Below are 21651 nucleotides of genomic sequence, written 5' to 3'. Positions count from 1 at the left end.
AGTTATTTAGTCATTATTCAGTAAATTGGTAGGGTGAAGGAAGAAGAGGAGTGTGGCAAATCTCTTTGCTTTCAACGTTATGTGCTGCAGATATTTCAGTGTCTCATACAGGACCTAGGAATCTCTAGTCATTGTCTTAGGATAAGATTCTGCCAACTAGTCTCATGCTCTGGAAGCCTCATGTCAGAGTTGGCCAAATATTGCTACACGCCTGGGAAGATGATGTGATCCCAAGTGTGACCCCTCTTCCACCTCACCTGTGTCGAAATAGAACTTGAACTCTTGAGAAAATTTAGTGTAAGTGGCTCCAAAAAATACCAGGTACTCACGGAGCCCAGCTACACTAGAATATCCACGGGTCTCCTATTCTGTGCGCTGACCAGGAGCCCCTGAATTGGTTTCCTAATTCTTACTGCCCTTGCAATTCCCTCCAATCACTCTAGAGCGAGGCTATGGTGAGGTTTTATTCTGCACACTTTACTGCTCTGCCCCCATTCTTTACAGGTTAGTATCCCCATGAGAGAGAATATGGGGTTTTTGCTTTTCTGAGTGTGGGACATCATGCTTAGTATTATACTTTTAATATCTCAATAGATTGGTTTTAAAAATGCATATAGCTGCTCTTTTCCAAAAGGTAGACAACAAAGAGTAAAATTGAATTCTCAGGCCCTCTGGTGTACTAACAAATTGTTCCTCATGCTTAACACTGGTTTTCTCACCCTCACCCCCATGCCTTTGTTAAGTCTTGTTTTCTGATCTTTGGTGTGTATGTATGGGTAATGAAAGGAATGGTAATTTATATGGAACAGGACTTCACAGCCCAGGACCCAAGAAAGCGAATTGATTTGTCTAACCTTGCTTTTAGTCTGTGACATGAGCCCCTGACCCCTAGACTTCTCAATGACATATTCTTACAGAAAAGTTTTTTTTTCCCCTAGGGATCAGATACTTAACCTTATTAAACATTCTTAAACCCCAGACATTTTGAAAGACTAGTTGTAAAGCTTAAACCACAGATAACTGAGGAGATAAGAACTGATGGGCTGAATGACACACACAGAAAATGGATTAATGTCTTCAAAAGGCCACGCAGCCGAAACAACAGGATCGAGTAGCTATCTAGATGTAGAGTTAAAGGGGCAAGGAGGAGGATCCCCAGTGTTTTCAGCCTGAGTGACTTGATGTGGGGCTATTTTCTGTCCTTTACCGACATCATAACATTTAAGAGCTATTTTCCTAAACTGGAACAAATTTGGTGTATCTTCATTTTAAATAGTAATGGCTATGGGAGGAATTGCAAACTCACTGCGTGAGCTGTTTTCTCTTCACCACACAGCATTCCGGAGTCTTTCCATCCTCTCCTCCATCTGGACTCTCCGATGAGCAGGAGCCCCAATCGCCCTCTCCTTCACCCAGCTACATGTGGTCCTCCAGTGCGCCACCCCGTTATTCTCCACCCTACTACCCGCCTTTTGAAAAGCCACCACCTTACAGTCCTTAAAGAGGAATACTCGTCGGCTATTGATATTGTGGCTTTTGTATTTCTGCTCTAGTGGAAGTGTGTAGGGTACATCTAAAGTGTGACTCTTCTACATCAAGTTTTACAATAGCTTGCCAAGCTAGGGAAAGATAGGGATGAAGCTTATTCATTATCAGGGAAGGGCAGGGTTGGCTAGGCCAAACCCAGTATTTTCAAGAAAGGAAGCTCACTAAGCAGGGCTGGGGAGCCAGTCGGCAAGAGTGTGGCTTCTTCAGATCTGCATTTCCTGATGCTCCACCTCTACACAAGTGTGGCTGCCATCTGCTTCACTTTATGTAAAGGACTGTTGTCCTCAGGCCCTTGGTAGATGGCCGTGACAGCACCTCGGTTGAATCACCTGGTCTATAGGCTCTATCTTTCCCTACCATTAATGTCACGCTTAGGAAACCTTCCTAGCTGATTGGGGCTACACAGTAGTTCCAATACAGAAAGTTCTGGCTTTTTGTTTGCTCGTGTCTGGATATTGAAAAAAGCTGCCCATATCTTTACTCTGTTCTCCGAGTCTTATAAAAATGGCTGTTGTGATCATTCAGCTCAGCTTTTGTGACTGGGACCTCCTAAGGGGAAAAGTGCAATGGCCTGCTATCCTGAGTGGTGAGATCAGGACTGGCTGGTGGAGAAGCACCAAAATACACGAGCAACATGTGTGTTGTTTTCAGTAGATCTCAGTATACATCTGACAACTTAGGAGACAGTGTTCCTACTATATGTTGCATTATTACAAAACACATTTGCTACTGGAGATATAAATCTTACAGTTGAAATTCAGAGTTTAAAAATGCTAGATTAGGTTGGGTCGTGGTATGAATTGTTACTTATCTTTGTGACTATTTAATCTTCAGCTATTGTGCTTTGACCCCAGCAAATCGCACGATCCTGCACCCCACCACTTAAAACTCATCTGTATTTTAATGCCACTGCTCTTATTGGTCCTTCTTTTTTTCCCGTTGAGATCAATTGTGACAGCATTCAATTCAAGATTATGAAAACCTTATAATGCCATTTCAAGTCTTTAAGACCTCAGATACAGCCAACTTGACAAATTCTTAAGTGTTACACATTTAAAATCCATCTGGCGTATTGTGGTAGTTCTATAGTTGTTTTAATTATACAGAGCTTTAAACCATCAAGCTGTTGAGTTAAAAACAGTCTGGCACCCATGCCTTCACTCCAGCATGAACACAGTCACTGGGATTTTATTTTAACCTGAGAAATGGTTTAAAAGAAGATTGATAATCCTACACTTGCATTATGTAAAAGTACAGGAGTTACAGAGACGCCTAGACAGTTCTGCAAACACAAGAACATACACTGGAAACATTTCCAGCCCATTTCGCTGCCTCCCATCTTTGATGGTTGGAGGTAGCAGACAAATGCTGGTGCTCCCATTTACCTGGTCATCGAGAATCACCAAGGCACAACAAGTGCACTCACCATTCACAGTAAATGTTTGCAAAAACATTCAGTTAAACTTTCAGTGTCACATTCTCTTATCCAGACTTCAAATCCAAAAGACTAAAATCCTTTGATGTTACACAAAGTTACTGTTAGTTTTACACTTCTGAACATATTAAAATTCTATTGGCTTTCAAAAAGGACTAATAATCAGTTGACTTATACACATATCTAAGGGTTATTTTTCTTGTCATTTACACTTTACCCCTTGCTTTAGTGGATGTGTATATTTTAAAGGCACCATTACAAAGTATATCTTTAATGATCACATTTCTTAAAGTGTTAAGATTCTATGACTCATTTCTATGTATTTTTTTTACTTTACAAAATAACTTGAAACTATAGATTTTGTAACTCTTAATTTGAGCAGCTTTTCTTATTACATTGAATTATATCAAGTGCATGCTACCTTAGGAAAAATTAATATTTGCTGCTTCACTCTTCTGCAAAACATTTGCTGTAATCAAGGAATTTGTATTTCCAATGTATCTTGACTGCATTTTATAACATTTACTGCTTTCTTCCTAATTCTGCTTTAAAGTACTGAACTGGGCATGAAGTATTAAAATATTAATTCAAAACCTGTATAAACTAGATGTTGCTTAAAATCTGTATCACTGCCATGTTGGAAACCCACACAGCTTTTGTGATGTTTCAAATTAATAAAATTATCCTCCCTATCCACTTACAGGTGTTCTTGTGGTGTGTAACAGGAATTCTAAACCAACTGGCATTGCCAACTTACTTTTAACTGCAATGGTTTGAGAAACAATGCGACGTGCTTAACCAAACACAAAACCTAATGACAATTTCTGCCATGCTGTCACCAGAAATACAGCTTCTCTCTTGCTACGGGGGGAAAAAACATAAAACAACAGATTGAAAGCCTATATAATTCATTCACCACAATCTTGTAAAAAAATCACTCAAAAATTAGAATGAATACGTTTTATTTTGTCATAAACTCTATGAACTAGTATCAGGTAATGATTAATGAAAAGCAGAACTTATGCCATGATAAGGAAGATTGTACAAATGTGAAAATTACAGTAATTGGGGAAATGAACAAGGTTTCATATGACTAACAGAGGTAAAGAAGCAAGTGCTATTGAATTTACATTTAATTCCTCAAAATACACACACTATAACATTTTAAATGCCTACAGCAGGGTTCGTTTGTTTTTCTCCTTTTAGTTCAATCGAACAAGTTCTTCAGTGACTCTGTGTGGAGGATAGTGACCACCAAAATGATAACAAAATGTTTCTGTTTAATCTTTCAAGAATGCTATAACCTTTTAAAAATGTTGGCTTGTTCTTTGAACAAATTTACTATTTCAAATAGATTCCACCAAAAATAACTACAGATAATTTAGCAGTTGAGTAAAATTGAAGCCAACATGAAAGAAATAGAAAAATCAGTAGTCAGAAAGCTAAAAAAAAATAGTCACAGTAGATTGTAAACAGCATTTTGCTACAAATTTCAATCTAATAATGGCTAGGAGTAAAAAGTTATTGTCCAGAGGAGTATTCCACAAAAAACTCTGAACTTTGGATATATAAAGTTATTAAAAAAAAAAAACAAAAAACCAAACACATGTAAGAGTCTCCTAGCAAAATTACAATTTAACTTTCTAGTTCTTCTCCTCCCTGCAAACTCCAGAAGCTGCTTTTCAGTAGGCACAAAGTTTCAAAGTTTTGGTTAGAGACTGACAGAGCACAGCAGCTGAGGTGAATCGTTTTACCAGTATTATTCGGACCAAATCGTCTTCCATTAGAGACTTCCCAGTTTGTTCTAACAGGCTTGTAGTAACTATCAAGTTTTACTATGACAAACTGATTTGACATCATTATGGCTGACACTGGTAGAATTATGTCTAACTGCTGAGACTGCATTCATGAAACTCCCATTTCAACTGAGAACCTTTGTGAGCAGACCCTATACTCAAAAGGCAGTGCCATCAATAGCTACAGAGAAAGGAAATGAATATTGTGATCAGACGTCAGAGTCTTGAGTTATAAAGTGATTTTATGTTTTCTAAGAGTAAGCTTATGATGGCAGGCCTAAGCTTACCAAACAGAAAATGTAAATGTATAGCACTCTACATGTCGGTAAGCAGGGACTGCCCTTTTCCTTTGTATTACTGCAAATACTGATTCTTGATACCCTCAGCTACCAACTTAAGATACACTTAAAACTTCACTTTCACACCTAGTTTACCCAGAGGAATGACCTATATATGAAAAAGTATGATTAAAGCTTTAAGTTCAATGTCGAGAAATAGACAAAAATATATAAGGAATGAAAATACCTATGCTGAACTAAGAAATATATAAGCAAGATCACAGATGACTAACGACTATCCAACAACAACCATTTTCAGTATCTATGATTTTTGTTCATTACAAAACATTGTTAATTTTTACAGAATTGAATTAAATCTGTTATAAATGCTAAACTATATATCTGTTCCAACCTGCTTTCTTTTATTACTAGTTCTTGGGTAAATTTTAAATTCTTCTAAGTGTTTAAATATGTGCCATCTTAAAAGGAGGAGAGCTGGTATTATTGTCAAAATAAACAGGAAGCAATGTGCCTGCAGTATTCCAGTTATGGTTTCTGCTATAGACTATGACAGCAGTTTGCACATGGGCTGGAACTTGTTTTAAGGGGTTAAAAAACTCAAAAGACCTTGTTGAAATGACAATTCTAGATTGCTATTTAAACTACTTAAAATGAAAACTTCTCCCTGGAGATTCTAAAATGGGCATTAAAAAAGCTGTGCCAGCGGCCTTCCACCCCCAAACCACAAGTCTCATCTATGGAATCTCAACCTTTACTAGCATTACACATAAAAATGCATTTGGTAGCTTTCAGATAGGAACATTTTTAATCATAAGGAACAAAAGGAGCTCTCCATTCAACTTGACTGCTGCTAGCATAGAAAGGCAGGAGAGGAAAGATAAGCACAAAATAACCTCCTGTCCGCACTACATGCATGTCTGCTAGCTCCCCCTACCCCTGGGAGCAAATGTTAAAGTTATACAGTGGCCTTGCCATCAAAATCAGAGCACAGCAATATAAGCAATGGTTAATCCTAGTTAGCTAAAATCAACTCAGTCTTCATAGGAGAGACTTGTTTGCATGACTAATTCACAGTGGGAAGAGAGGCAGAAGGCTGATCTCCATTTGGACTGACAGAATAAATCACCAAGTGAGGACTTTGATATTTACTAGCACAACTTTTGGACGTTCATCACTTCTTATGCCATATAAAACACAACACACTTAGTCTTAACATTTAGAAAATTGAAAAATCAGCAGTAGAGTGTTAACCTGGAAGGGGAACATTATAAGCTGTACTAAGGTACATTAGTTAACTCCAGTAATTTTCAAAGAACATTTAGATTTCCTCAAAATCCATTCAGAAAACCATGTCTCTGCACCTTTAAAAATTTACCTTTTAAAATGAGCTGAAAGCTAAACTATACAGATACTTCAGGGATGTTCAAGCTCTACTCAAACTTTTAGGGAAAACTTTCTAAAAATAACAGTGTACCTAGTCTACTTTCAGAGGACATGGTAGGTCAAATTAACATGTTTTCACCTTGACTGGTTTTACAGGTCTTCTGAAATCCTTGCCCCTTAATTCAACCCAAACTTCCTGATATTCCAAGAGTTCAGTAAGATTCTGGTATTATAAATTCAAACTCAGTACTGCCATCGGTTACATTCTGTTTAAAAATGGAATCATTTTCTTGCTGAATAAAAATATCTTCCCAGAATGTTGACTTGTTCTGAGGAGGAGCAGATGTGGTCCCTACTGGAGGCTCTTTTCCAGCATCAACCTTATACCCAACAGCATCATCCTTCATGACAGGCATAGCACTTGGCTTATTAGAAAGGTATGCATACTGTCTGATCTGTAAAGACTTGCATGGATGTAAGCGATAAAGCTTTGAGTCCCCAGAAGGATCTTGACTATGAACTGACTTTATGTGTGAAGACATAAACTGATAGTTGATGAAAGATTTGCCACATGCTAAACACTGATACCTTCGCTCCCCAGTGTGATGAATTTCATGCTTTGTGCGATACTCTGCAAGAGGAAATACCTTATCACAGTAACGGCATTGATACTTCTTCTCCCAAGAATGAATGTTAAAATGTCTTCGCAAGCTTGTAAGACAGACATATGACCTTTTGCATACAATGCAAATATAATAGACCCTTCCATCTACTATTAACTCATAGTGATCATCATGTTTTACTTTCATACGCTTGTTTGATGGTTCACTGCCAGATGTTTTTGGTAGCTCATTCTCAAGTTTGGCCTCCCCTCCATCAGGGTCATCTTTGACAGGGATCACTATATCATAAGTATCTTCACCGATATTTGCATAAACCTTGCAACCAGTTGATAAGCCTTCAATTTCAGTAGCTGTATCTAATGTAATGATCTTCTGACCCTCCATTACATGTTTTGACCTCAAACCTGGATCATTAGTGTTTCTAGTAATTACATCGGAAATTTTTAAAGAATTAGAAGGTGGCTCTTGCGGAAGTATAGGAGCCTGCATCTTCTGTGTCAACGATCCATCGAACGTGGTACTTTTGGAGGCATCGGCCTGCGGAACCAAAGACGTATTACTGACAGCTGAGTCTGGACTGGAGCTAATGATGTCATCGTCATCATCTAGAATTTCTTCCTCTTCCTCAGCTTTGTTTCCTGTAACAGCACTGTTAGGCGCCTGCTGATTCTGTACAAGTACATTGACTGAAGAGGACATATGATTTGGGAGTGACGAACTGACACTTGGGGGTGCAGTAAGTGGAGCCTGATTTAACAAAATAATGTTAGGAGTCAGATGTGTTGAAGCTGAAGACACCAGCAATTCTTCACTTCCTTGTGCCTGGCTTAGAGTTGACTGATTCACAGGAGTGGGAAGCTGAGGAGGTGTGATGTTTGTTACAGGGGGAGAGTTACTGCTAGTGCAAGGTGTCACTTCCGAAATAGCAACAGAGGCTGGGTTAGGCTGGACCTGTGTCGCTGTGTTGTTACTTGGCAAATCCTCCTTGGCAGGCAAAATTTCAGAGCAGAAAATGACATCATCATCATCGTCGTCATCTGAATCAGTAACAATGATCTTTTTCATTTCGTAATCTTCAGCAGAGAGGGAAAAAGACTCAGTTATAATGGGCATCACTGGAGCCCCATTATCTTGGGCTTCGTCTTTTGATTTTTCTATTTCAGGGCTTTTGTCATTAGAACTAGAAGGTAAGGTCTCAGCAGTACCATCCTGTACTGTACCTGATATGCTTTTAACCTGTGACAGCGGGACACCGAGCTCTGCTATAAATTTCACGCCTAGTAACTGCCCTGATTTAATTAACTCGTCAAGTAAATCTGCTCTAACCCGGACAATTTTGGAACTGTAGATATAGTTGAGAATTTCTGCAAAAATCTCAGCCCTTATAAAGCTCAGTTCAACAACTTGCCCAGCCACTGAGAAGAGCTGATGGAAGTAAGTGCTCGAGGCTGAGAGGATGTTCCTATGGGCCCGGAACTTTCGGTCTTCCACAATGACAGTAACATCACAAAAGAGTCCATGGCCACGCTGTTCATTCAGGGAGTTCAGCAGACTAGCAGAGTATTGAATGTCTGTAGCAGAAATCAGTTTTCTACTCTCCATGCCTATAAGGGAGAGAGAGAAGAGGGAAAGAGGGGAGGATTAGGGAGGAAAAAAAAAACCCCAAAGTACCTGACTATTCAGGATGTAAGGCACAGATGTGGTAAACAGTTTAAATTTTAATCAAAATTTGGTCTAAATCTTGACTTTTAAATATGCTGCTTACGTAGACTAGCTTTTGACTGTATGTCAAATCTTAGGTCTTACTCTGAGAAAAGTGAAGACAGTTTTAAATTGTCATACAGATCTGAAAAATAATCTCCTTGGTCACCTTCCTTTGAAATTCAGGAAAATGCATTTCCATTAGTTACCCTTTTAAAATTAGAATTCATTTCCTAGTCCCAATTTTACTTTATTTTTCCTCAAGAGATAGGAATTTTCAATTCTAAGAAAAATCTTCATCAAGCATACAAATTGCTTCTGTAAATGAACGGTTTAAATGCCAGAACAGTTTAGTGTTTTTAATATTATGTCTGAAATTTATACTCTCTTCAATTCAGCTATAATTTATCAGTTAGATCCTCTTCAAAAGTTCACCCTCACAGCCAAGGACAATTAGACACTGACAATTACCACCTCACAATTTCCCGTTATATTTTACCTACCCTTGCCCTTCTATCCTGCCCCGCACACTTTCCAGAGGTGCAGTGTTAAACAGAGCATCAAGTGAAGTCAGCACATACTCTCTCTTGAAGAAACAAGAAACTAGAAAGGGAAAACCGGTCCACCTCAGTGCTTATTTACATAAAAACTGCAAACACATTTTGTTGGTAAAGAATGACGTTCACTAGTAAAAGAACCTATTTCTCTTCAAATGAGTTAGTGATCACAAGAGCAGTTCCTTACTGGAACAGAGGCGGTATTACTGCAGAGAAGATAGCAAGTGTTTCTGCTGTGTGCCACTCCAAACACTTTCTCTTTGCACTTCACAGCTCTCCAGTTAACAGTGCATATTAAAATATTTATGAGACAAACACGTTATATACAAATATCATGCATTAACTATTCCTTGCTAAGTTGCGTATGGTAAGGAATTATTTTATCGATAAGTTACTAAAGAATGTCACTGTCACCTGGTATTTGTGATACATACACGTATACACTCACACATCAACACACAAGGGAGGCAACAGTATCTCTGTATTTAAAACATCCTAACTTAAGAACAAACTATGGACGAAAGTCTAAATTAAAAACATTCCATTTTAACAGCACCAAGGAATTAATAGGCAATCATAAAGGCATTCATCACAAAGTGTGACCTTTAGATAATCTGCCAGCGACCCAAAACGTGAAGGTTTCAATAGAAACCATTTTGAAACGGAGGGGTTTCTGTATACGGCCATGATTTTATCATTGGAAAATATGCTTTTTCCAATGTGGGAATGATTCAAACGTAGGTGTCTAGGTGATATTGAGACCTGGTTTCATTTTGTTTAGGTATCCAGCTGGTCAGGGTTAGCCTAGGATCAACCCAAGTGGGTTTCAAGCCTTTCCTCCCCAGAGATTTGCAACCTGACTATGGAAAAGACATCTCACAGCATTGTGCGACAAATCTTTGGCTGTCCATTGGTTTAGAGGGCTGGTGACAGTAGGGAAGAGATAAAAGCCACAGGCCAAAGGGTGAGACAAACCAACAACACAGGGCTCCCTGCAGCTGCTTAACATCTCTCTTCCACCAGCTCCCTCTTCTTCCTTTGAACTTAGATGCAACTGAGTTTTTAAACGCCAATTCATGTGAAAAAGCTAGCCTCTTGCAAATAGAGATAGAGGTGCAAACAGCAAAGCGAAGACAGGGGGATTTAGGGGTGTTAGAGAAAGTAGGCCTAGCTCTTAAGGGTACTCTGTTGGGGGTAGCGGGCCATGTGAAGCGGTAAGCATTGTTGTGTCCAAAGAAGGGTCTAGAGAGGCGGATGGGCCCCATAGTAAAGCTCAATCAAACTAGTAGAGAGGTGGGAAAAGACCCTCCTCCCTCCCCGCCCCCCAAAGCGGCAGAACGGAGAGCGAGAAAAGCCAAGTGGGTACTTGGCGGTGTCCCCCACGCCCTAAGGTCTATCCGAGGGTACCGGGTGCCTCTGGCACTGGACAGTGAAGGGGACCACGCCGCGCCTTACCGGTTTTTCTCGTAGCGCTCCCGAACCCACACAAAGAAAGAGCCTAGGAGCCGGGCCTCGGGCTCCGCTGCTTCCTGGTTCAAGTGAGGCGACCGCAAACGTAGGCGCGGCCAGGGCATTGAAGGCGCAGGCGGGCTCCGTCTCCTGGGTCCGGTGCCCAGCCCACTCCTCACCTGCTCCGCGGGCGGCCGCTCACTCCTCCTCCGGCCAAGGAAGGGTCAGAGTCCTCCCCGAAGCTGCCGGACTCCGCAGCGCTTCGGCTACCTCTTTAAATGTCGCTCCAGTTTCCGCCGACGTCAAAGCGGCTTCCACTGACGCCGCTCCGGACGCCGGGCTCTGCCAAAAGAGGACGCAGCGTAGGAGGCGTGGCGTCCTCGCCTTCCTCTTCCGAGAGCATCGGGGTTGTCGGGGTTGTCGGGGTTGTCCGGAAGAGCCCGAAGCCTGCCTTCGGCTCTTTCCGTGACTGCAAAGCTCTTTTTAAGTGTTCTGGGATTTTCAGAGAACATAGCTGGGTGGGAAAGGGAAAAAGATCTGATGACACTGTTTGGACTGGAAGGGAAACTAGTCTTGTTTGTTCAAACTCTGTGTAAGCCCCCTGGGCTTAAAAGTGTTCAGAGGTTGCATAAATTTCATTTCTTTTCCATGTTTGAAATTTGTCCTGTGAGCCTGTTGCTCGGACGATAAGCCACCTCGACTATCATATGTATATTAAAATTTAACTCATAATAATTCAAATTGTAGGATAACAAGATAACCAAATTACACTGTTTACTTCTAAGAAGAAACCTGTGTTCTGATAACTCTTGTTAATCGAATGTTAAATGGTGCATGTGGTGCCTTGCTAACTCCATTTCTATTAACATAGAGATCGCATCTGATCTGCAGCAAATATACACCAGGCCCTGCGGGATAGAGACAAGTTTTTCTCTTTTCAGAGGGCTCAGTAGGAACATAGACACGAATAAAAAATATTTTACAAGGTATAAAAGGACCACAGAGAAGGAATAACAAACCAAATTGTGCCAAATGAGCCCTATCTTGAAAGGCAATAATGTTTGTGTTATCATTATTATTTCCATAACATTTCATCTTTGGAAGCACTTAGAGTCTTACATATAACTGTGGGTGACTGTTTAGCAAATAGGTTATATAGCTGAGTAAAGTCCCACTGTGTATAGTTAGCACATCTTCATTGCCTATCCATGAATTGATGGACATCTAGGCCTATCTTCACATCCTAGTTATTACGAACATAGCATTTGTAAACGTGGATGAGCATGTATCTTTATAATAAGAAATATCATCCTTTGAATATATGTCCAGGAGTGGTAGAGTTGCATCATATGATAGATCCAGTTCTGGCTTCCTGAGGCACCTCCACACTGATTTCCACAGGGGCTGCACAAATTTACAGAAACTCCAGTGTATTCGTTACTTTTCCATTGTTGTAATAAACACCACGACCTAGGCAACTTCTAGAAGAAATAGTTGATCTGGGCTTACAGCTCCAGAGGATAAGAGTCCACGATAGCTAAGTTGAGGGATCAGGTATGCTGGCAGGAACAACAAACTGAGAGCCAGCATCTTGGACAGAAAGCAAGAAACGGAGCAAAGTTTAAAATGGTACCAAGTCTTTTAAACTGTCAAAACCGCCTCCACTGTTCTTTCCACTTCTTTGAATAAGACCAATACCTCCTAATCTTTCCCAAATAGTTCTACCAACCAGGAACCAAACATTCAAATATTTGAGCCTATGGGGGTCATTCTTATTCAAACCACCACAGGCATCCAGATAACAGCCAGTTTGGAAGGTTTGTAACCCTGAAGCTCTCTGGCCAGCTAGTCTAGCTACCTGTTGAATTCTGGGTTCACTGAGATAACCTGTCTCAAACGATAAGGTGTAGAGCCAACAATGGAAGATGTGCACAACAATCTCTGGCCTCTACAGGTATGCACACACATATGCATGAACACCTTCAGGTATATGTGTACGTATGCTACAGAGAAAGAGAAAGAGAGAGAGAGAGAGAGAGAGAGAGAGAGAGAGAGAGAGAGAGAGAGAGAGAGAGAGAGATGGGATGGGGAAGGGAGAGGGGGAAGGAGGGAGGAAGGAGAGAGAAAGAGAGAGAGAGAGAGAGAGAGAGAGAATGGATATTTTATAGTGAGCTTATTCAATTGGAGGATGAGACCAATCAATGAGATTAATTTTGACTGTGTGACAGAATGGCATTTGTAAGCTGGAACACAATACAAAGCTATTCACTAAGTAGTACCAACTCTAGTCCAACCAAGGTTCTAGGTATTGTGGATATAGTTATCAGTAAAGCACAATTCCAGTCTTCATGACACTTACATGCTAATCGGAGGAACATATAATAAACATATATAAATCTATAATTTAAACACATAATATAGCATCTACTTCAGTTTGAATGAGAATGGCCCCCATAGGCTCATATGTGGGAATACCTGGGTTCCCAATTGGTGAAAGTATTGGGGGAATAGTAAAAGGTGTGGCCTTTTGCAGGAGGTATATCAATCACTAGGAGGCAACTTTGAGATTTCCAAAGAACCAATTCTATTCCCAGTCTTCTTTCAGATCAAGATGTGAGCTCTCGGCTCTTCTGCCACCATGACCTTCAAACAAAAACCACACACATAATCAGTAGGTTGTGTTTTTTGCTTTTATTTCAGGGAAAGAAAACATATACTCCAAGAAACAGTGGGGTGTCACAGTAACAGGATGTTAGAAGGAACGTGTTTGAGCTAATATTCTGTTGTATGCCTGTGAGCCCAGCTCCTCAGGAGGCTGAGGGAAGAAGGTCAAAGCTATGAGGCCTCCCTGAGCTACAAAGCCAGTTCAAGGTCAGCCTTGGCAATTCAAGTGAAGCCTCCACTCAAAAAGAAAATTAGAAAATAGCTTGGGAGGTAACTCAGCAACAGAGCACTTGCTGTAATCTTCAGTTCCAGGAAAAAAAATATTAGCGGAGTTGGGCAATTTGAAGAGCTGGTCAATTTGGAGGTAGGCCTCCATTTACAGTGGGTACACATTTAAGTGAAAGCAGCACTGTACTGGGGAGATAGCAGTCATCTGTGTTGCGCAATAAAGAACATCGTTCACTGCTTCCTGGGTGGGGCATTGGCCTTTGTTTTGCACATGCTTGGACAAAATCATTTCATTTAGCCTCACTTGATCATTTTCCCATGCCCTAGCTTGATGTCTTGTGGTTTTATGTCTAACAAGAGCAAAACCTCCAAGTTGTAAATTCTATCAGAGCTTGGTCAAATGCCACTTTCTCTCAGACAGCAACTGAAAAGCCTAAGGATCCAAGGAACAACTCTTAGACATGTTGAAGGAAACAGGAGAAAAAAAAGAGTAGCTGTTTTTGAAGAGCTGGTCAATTTGGAGGTAGGCCTCCATTTACAGTAGGTACACATTTAAGTGAAAGCAGCACTGTAATGGGGAGATAGAAAGTAGTCATTGTGTTTATATAGATAGATAGTTTTCAAAAACGTCAGAAATCCACAAAATTTGAGCTACTGGACAAAACTGCCTTTCATTTGCAGACTGTGCTGTCCAGAAAAGTACAAATTATGCAGAATAGTTGACTGATAAACTCTGCCAAGACAGGGTGATCAGCCCTTCAAAAATCTGCATTTCAACAGTCTGTCAGTTGATTTTGGGCCAGAAGGCTGAAGACTTGCGCTCACATGTTGCTAACAGGGGACTGTGCTAGTGGAGATTTGTCTCTACAACCTCTCAGTTTTGGAAACCGTGTTAGGCTTCCTATGTGTATAGATATTTAGTTTCTTAGATTTCTGACGGGGTTGAAGACTGATTATAGTTACATAGCCTATTGGGCTGTTTAACTCTGGAAATACATATTTTATTGGATAGTTATCACATAGTATACAAGCTAGCCAAGACATAATATAGATTTTAAGCCTTTCTTAACCTGGAATGGATAACTAAATGTTCTGTTTAACTGATATAGTGATGGGCTGGGTGTTGTGTATATCATGCTTTATAAATTATAGAATGGTAATAATTGTACTCAATTTATATATACGTGAAAAGGCCTTTTAACTGGGCAAAAAGGGGGAAATGTTGTGGTTTGCCCTGGAGTTATCTGTATTTTGATGCTAATTCCACTGCCTAGTCACATACTCAGGAATCAGGTGACTTCACCAGAATCTTCTCCCCATTGAATTTGTAAAATACAGGTGAGGGACAGGTACAGGATAGAAGGAGGCCTGTCATTGGAGGAGAAGGAAGGATGGGTGGGAGAGAAGTTTGAAGGAAGTGGAGGAGACAGAAATGGAAAGGAGGAAGAGAGGAGGAAGAGAGAGAGAAGCCATGGCAGGTGACATTAGGATTCTGCTCTGTGTATTTACAGGTTCTTATTAATGTTCTTAAGAGATGGTACTAGGCTTTGTATGTTTAGGTGGGCAATTATATCTTATCAATTGGGTCAAAGGAAAAAAAAAGAAAGTAGTCATTGTGGCTAGCTATGTAACTCAGTGGTAAAGACACTTGCTTAGCATATAAAAGCCAAGTTTAACAGACAGCAACACACACACACACACACACACACACACACACACACACACACACACACACACACACACACACGCGAACACCAAGCAAGGAAGCAACCAACCAGACAATCAAACAACCAAACAAACAAAATTTACACAATTGATGAATATCTCCAATCTGATGACCATGGTGGTCGTGCCTATAATACCAGCCCTTGGTAGGCTGAGTCACTAAGATTAGGAGTTAGAGGCCAGTCTGAGTTCTAAATTTTGAACTCAGGTTGTGAGGCTTTTCAACCTTTATCTACTGAGCCATCTTGCCACACTCAAAGTTATTATGAGACATCTTTATATTAAAACAATATTTGTGACTTATTTGAAATTCAAATATAAGTAGGCCTCCTACATATTTTCCTTTTATCAAATCAGACAGAACAAAAATAAACACACTATGAGTTAATAGGACCCTCTGAATCTGTGTGGGAAATATTTTGAATACTTTCTCCCTTTTGTAACCATCTTAAATATCTATGGATGGGTGTGGTGGTTCACATCTTTAATTTCAGCACTTGGAAGGCAGAAGCAGGCAGATATCTATGAGTTTGAGACCACACTGGCCTACACATTAAGCACTGTGCCAGCCAGAGCTATAGTAAGACCCTATCTTTTAAAATAATAAAAAAATTACATTAATTTTAGCCTGTTACTCATGAATGTGATATTTTGTTTTAATTTTAAAGTAAATAGTACATGTAAGGTACTTAGTATAGTACCAGACCCCAATATTATATATGACTACTTAGGAATAATTAATTTGAGATAGAATCTCCCTAAGTAGGTACAGCTGTTATTTCATATATAGAGTTATCACATAGGCTATATGTATATCTATATACTAAAATTATTTGTTCTTTGTTTGAAGTACTCTATTTTCATTTGTTTGATTTTGTGAATTTGAACTACTCTATTTTCTTTTGTGGGATCCTATAAAACCAAAAATAAACACACTGTTGGTTACAAAGAATCCTCCGAATTTGTGTAGGAAATATTTTTACTATTTTGTTCTTTTTCGCTATCCTTATTAAAAATTTCCTTTTCATTCAGATACACACAGGAAAGTATGTAACTTTATGTGTGCTATTGCTATATAGTGTACACAACTGTATATATTATATGAACATGCATGTGACACAGTATGAGTCCAGTAAGTGTCCACAGTAGGCATCCATATGGTATGAGAGACAGCAAGCATCCAATATTATCAAATAAATGATATACACTCACAGAAAATGCCTGCAACATAAGGAGAACTGATGCAGCACTCTGTGAAATACTCACTTCACATATGGCCCAGCCTCTTGTCCTTCAGGTATTATAAGCTTTGGAGGCTGAACAAAACGTGGTCTCTGATTCAGTTTAGACCTGGCGAACTAAATGGGAGAATGAAAAGCTGAGTGGATTGGTTGCAGTGGCAGCCTATTTACACCTATGCACATATACCTTCCCCCTGGCTGGAGGGCCCAGAAAGCTGGGTAAAACTTACCATAGCACTTGCAATGCTTATCTTAACTTTGTGTGATTCTACAAGGTGTTTGAGACACCACAGCAGCACCTGGTGAGTATGTGCCCTGGTTTAGTGACTTTGATCTCTGGTGCTTTGTTCCAAAGTTCCCAGTCAGAAGAACTCCAGCAAACTCTGTTAATGTGTACATTCCCCAGCAGGGGATGGTGGCACTGCTCTGATCTTGGTTGGTTGGGTTTCAGAATGCTAATGGCCTCAACCATCAGTGAGTCTGAAAACTAGTTCTGCTGCTTCTGTTAATGACCCCCTTAGCTGCTTCTCTGTGCCTCCTCCCTTTCAGCTTCTTCTGCTTATCTCAGGCTACAAGCCCAGACAAAACCACTCAAACAGAGGGATCAGGTTCAGTAGGTATAATTGAGTGAGTTATTTGCATTTCTGAGAACTCTTCCGTCTTTTCACATTTCTGTTCTACTTGTACCCCTATCATTCCTGTTTTTAATGTATCCACATAAGCCCCTTCTTTTCCTTATTAACCCCCTTTTCTGCCTTAGATTCCCACTCATTCTTGGGTCCTTTTCTTAGATGCAAAGGTCCCCACTCATCCTCCTACCCCAGATATTAAATGGGACTTAGGAGAGAAGATCTAAATAAAGCATTGTTTTGAATTATCACTATATTCTTTTAAAATTTAGATTTTTTTTGTTTCTGGTTTTTATTTGTAAGGGTCTGTGATTCACCAAAAAATGAGACCCCAGACTCAAATGGTATGCAAAGGCAAAGAGCATTTATTCTGCAGAAATCACCAGCACATAGGGATCTCCATGCACCAAAATGGAGATGCAGAGTGAGCTTGCAGGCATACATTTAAAGCCGATTAGGGGGATTCCAGGGAGGAGTGGGTGACCTCTATCCTGATGTATCAAAACAGAAACTTAGGCCTAGTCCTTAAATTACCAGTTTGGAGCCTGTCATGGTGTCTGTTTGGTGTAGCCTCTGGCTTGGCCCTCTCATTGCCTGCTCATGTAGTTGTTTTGAGATAGGCTGGCTCCATGTAACTCAGGCACATGTCCAAGGTAGTCTCCAACTCTTGATCACTCTGCCTTTGCCTCAGTAGTGCTGAATTATAGGCATGTCTCATCATGCCTAGCAGTGAGCACACATTTATCACTGGAGAAAGCTCCTGAAAGCAGACTTTACAATGGCAGTACATTTTCAACCACTATGTGTCATACCTGGCTCATTTGAGATTGGTGGTACCAAGTTGTACAAATAAAAATTCCTCGTAGACTTGAGATCCAGGGCTTAAGTTGGAAAGAAGAACGACACTGCTCTGAGACAAGATAATTGTGTGCTAAATGTCAGATAAGACTATCTTGAGAAATGTTTTCTTTGTATTTGCAATCTTAACCTTGACGGATAAGAGATGAACACTTTCCTGTGGTGAGAATGAACCCCGGAGTAAAAAACTAGATGGGGGAGGAGAAGGAATATAGTTTTAACTATTGTTCTATAAGTAATTATTTACAAGCATTTATGCCTAATCAGATAAAATCTTAAGTGTACTATGTGATAAAATATTAAAAACAAAACAGGCATTGAGTGACAAGTTGACATTCAGATGCATGTGTTCTTATTTCTGTGCTCTACACAGATGGTATAATGTACCACCTACTCTTGGATTTTTTGTTTTTGTTGTTTTTTGTTTTGTTTTTTTATGTCCTGTGAAGGTCAGTGGATAGTTGTTCAAACTCAGGCTTCTTCAAATGTATGAACAATAAAATTCTATTTTGCTGTCATGATGACATAACGTATGTTTTTCCAGACTGCCATTCTCACCGGGCTAATCACTTTCCTTGTTCTGTTCCATTCCTGATACTATCACTAGAACATTAGGATTGTAGCTTGCATTTATACTAAATTTTTATTTTAAAAAATTTAAGTATAGGGGCTGGAGAAATGGCTCAGAGGTTGATAGTGCCTGCTGTTCTTCCAGAGGACCTGAGTTCAGTTCCCAGCACCCAGGTCATATGGCTTACAACCATCTAAACTACAAGTCAAAGAGATTCCCCTCTACCCCTTTTCAGATCTCCCAGGGTACCCTAACAATGCTAGCACTCACTCACACAGACACACAGATACTTATAAATAGAAGTAAATCTTTTAAAAGTTATTATTATCTGGACCTGTTGAAATTTATTTTATATTAATTTTATTTTATATAAGTCATGGTTATATAATTATATATAACAAATAATGCTATAAAATTTTATACACTCTTGTTTTAAGCATATATATGCTTAAATATATATTTGTGATTTTATATATTTATAAACAGAATTCTGACATTGAGTTGTAAATTACATGCTTATATCCTTGAGGAGAATAAACAAGAAAGATTTAGAGAATTTGGAGTTCTTGAAAAATGGGGAGTTTCTTCAAAGAATCTTATGGATTAAATTATGTTCCACCTTAACAAAATTTGTATGTTGAATATCTAGTTCACCACATGACTATGTGAGGAGAGGACCTCAAAGAAGGACATGAACGCTAAATAAAGTTGAAGAAAAGCCCTAGTCTAATAGAGCTGTGTCATAAGAAGAGGCAAGCACAGTAGAGATTTCTTTCTTTCTGTACACAGAAGAAAGGTTATACTCAGCTCTAGGCTGAAGACAGCTGTTTACACCAGGAAAAAGACATGTATTGAGATACCATTCACAATGGTATCTTGATCTTGTACTTCTAATCTCCAGAATAGTGAAAAATAAATTTCTTGTTAAGCTATCTTACCTGTAGTATTTTGTTACAGCATCCCTGCTTGTTTAATACATACCTGGATGAGAGTAAGCTGTTTGAAAGTGTATTTCTAAAGTATGTTAGAAATGGTAATAAATATGGATTTCTTGCCAAAAATTTATTAAAAATATTATAACAAATTTTTGTAGAAGGACTGGTGAGATGGCTTAGCAGGTAAAGGTACTTGCTACCAAGACTGATGACCTAAGTTTGATTTCTAGACTCACGTGGTAGAAGGAAAGGATGGAATCTTGCAAATTTTCTTTTGTTTATACATGTAAGATCATGTATATGACCCATCCTCCCTCACAAATTTTCATATAAGTATAATACATATATTTTAAGCCAAATATATTCCCTAACACTGCCCTTTATGTACCTTTTCCCCCTTATTGCTATAGAGAACTTCACTTCTGTTTTCATTTTATACATACATACATACATACATACATACACGTGACAATATAAAATTTTAGAATCACAAATGACAGAAAACATGTATTTGTCTTTCTGAAACTGGCATCCTTCACTTAACACAGTCTTCTGTAATCGAACCCAATTCTCTTAAATAACATGACTTCGTTATACTTTGTGACTGGAAAATATGTTTTCCTTCTCTATTCTTCTGTTATTGGACCGCTAGGTTAGTTCCCTAATTTAGCTGTTATACAGAGAGATGCAATAAAGTTTAATGTGTAAGTGTCTCTGTGGTCCGTTGACTTGGAGTCTTTTGGGTAAATACTCAGGAGCGGTGCAGCTCACTCACACCGTAGATAGATTTTTTTTGAAGGCCCATACTGGTAGAGACTTAGAGACCACACTAGTTTGCATACCCACTAGTGATGAATGATGTTCTCTTTCATGCACATCACACCAGACATGAGTTGCTTGTTTTCTTACTGACTGACATTCTAGCTGAATTCAGAGGAATCCCAAACGTGGTATTCATTTACATTTCTCCTATATCTAGTGAGATTAAACATTTTTCATACTTATTGGTTATTTGTAGTTTGTGAACTGTCCTTTAGGAATTTGGCCATTCCTTTTCTTATTTTACATTTTAGTATATGTATACATATATGTATACATATACATATTTGTATAAATATACATATATGTATATGTATACATATATTTATGCACATATGTGTATATTATAAACTACATATAGTATACGGTATATAGTATACATATATACACATATGTGTATTATATTTCTATGTTCTAATCCTCTCTCAGACATATAACTGGCAAAGCTTTTCTCCATCCTGCAGGTTATTTATTCACTGGACTCTTTCCTTAGCTAAACAGAAACTTTATAATTTCTTCAGATCCCAACAGGTCAATTGACTTAATTCCTAAGTGTTCTGTCGAGGAAGTCCTTGCCTATGCCTCTACCTTGATGTCTTTTCCTTATTTTTTTCCACTAACAGTTTCAGAGTTTCCTCTCTTGAGATAAGGTCTCTGAGCCATTTTTTTTTGCAACGTCAGAAAAGTATCAAGTTTCATTCTTCTATACCTGGATACCTGATTTTTCTAGCAGTAGTAGATTATAAAGCTGCCTTTTCCCCAGTGTGTGTTTTCGTCATCTTTGTCAACAATCAGCTGGTTGTTGCTGTATGGGTTTATACCTGGATCTCCTATTCTGTTCCATTGATTTGCAGGCCTGTTTTGTGTCAGTAGCACACTATTTTATTACTAGAAAAGACATTTTTGCTTGGAAATAAGTTTTAAGTTTCTGTTTCTATTTCTGTTAGTAGTAGTGGCTTTGGGATTTTGATTCAGTTTTCATTGAATCCACAGGTTGCTTTTGTTAAGGTAATGTGGTGACTGGTTTTGTGTGCCAACTTGACACAAGCTCGAGTCATCCATGATGAAAGAGCCTCAGTTGAGAAAATACCTCCATGAGATCCAGCTATAAAGCAATTTCCCAATAATGATCAATGAGGGAGGGCTTAGCCCACGGCAGGTGATATCTTCCCTGTGTGCTGGGCTGGTTG

General features: G+C 39.2%; 2 protein-coding genes across 4 annotated transcripts in view; one reads left to right on the top strand and one right to left on the bottom strand.

Moving 5' to 3' along the window:
* Tmem255a (transmembrane protein 255A) overlaps positions 1-3679 on the top strand; it is a 64241-nt gene extending 60562 nt beyond the window's left edge. Inside the window, exon 9 of one of the 2 annotated variants that reach the window (XM_087599805.1) lies at positions 1337-3679. In XM_087599805.1, coding sequence (XP_087455931.1) covers positions 1337-1501 — 165 coding nt within the window. In that variant the 3' untranslated portion in view covers positions 1502-3679. The remainder of the gene's footprint in view (positions 1-1336) is intronic. The other variant, NM_182822.3, reaches the window with a different exon arrangement.
* Positions 3680-3928: 249 nt separating this feature from the next.
* Zbtb33 (zinc finger and BTB domain containing 33) lies at positions 3929-11086 on the bottom strand. 2 transcript variants are annotated; one of them, XM_087600503.1, is made up of 2 exons: positions 10971-11086; positions 3929-8688 (listed from the first exon to the last, which is right to left on the bottom strand). In XM_087600503.1, exon 2 carries the CDS (start codon positions 8684-8686, stop codon positions 6674-6676), a length of 2013 nt encoding a protein of 670 aa, XP_087456629.1. In that variant the 5' UTR covers positions 8687-8688; positions 10971-11086; the 3' UTR covers positions 3929-6673. The 2 variants fall into 2 exon arrangements, with proteins under 2 accessions (XP_087456629.1, NP_001102784.1); NM_001109314.1 differs by having other exon boundaries at positions 6369-8688; positions 10798-11038.
* Between the last annotated feature and the right edge of the window lie 10565 nt (positions 11087-21651).

This window comes from Rattus norvegicus, chromosome X, assembly GCF_021556685.1.
Source record: "Rattus norvegicus strain SHRSP/BbbUtx chromosome X, alternate assembly SHRSP_T2T, whole genome shotgun sequence".
Classification (NCBI taxonomy): Eukaryota; Metazoa; Chordata; class Mammalia; order Rodentia; family Muridae; genus Rattus; species Rattus norvegicus.
The sequence above is the reverse complement of the archived record's forward strand: the minus strand, read 5'-3'. Positions and strand labels throughout refer to the sequence as shown.

What these genes read in the sequence shown, in the direction of transcription:
- Zbtb33 (XM_087600503.1), bottom strand. Translation starts at nt 8,686, where the DNA reads ATGGAGAGTAGAAAACTGATTTCTGCTACAGACATTCAATACTCTGCT.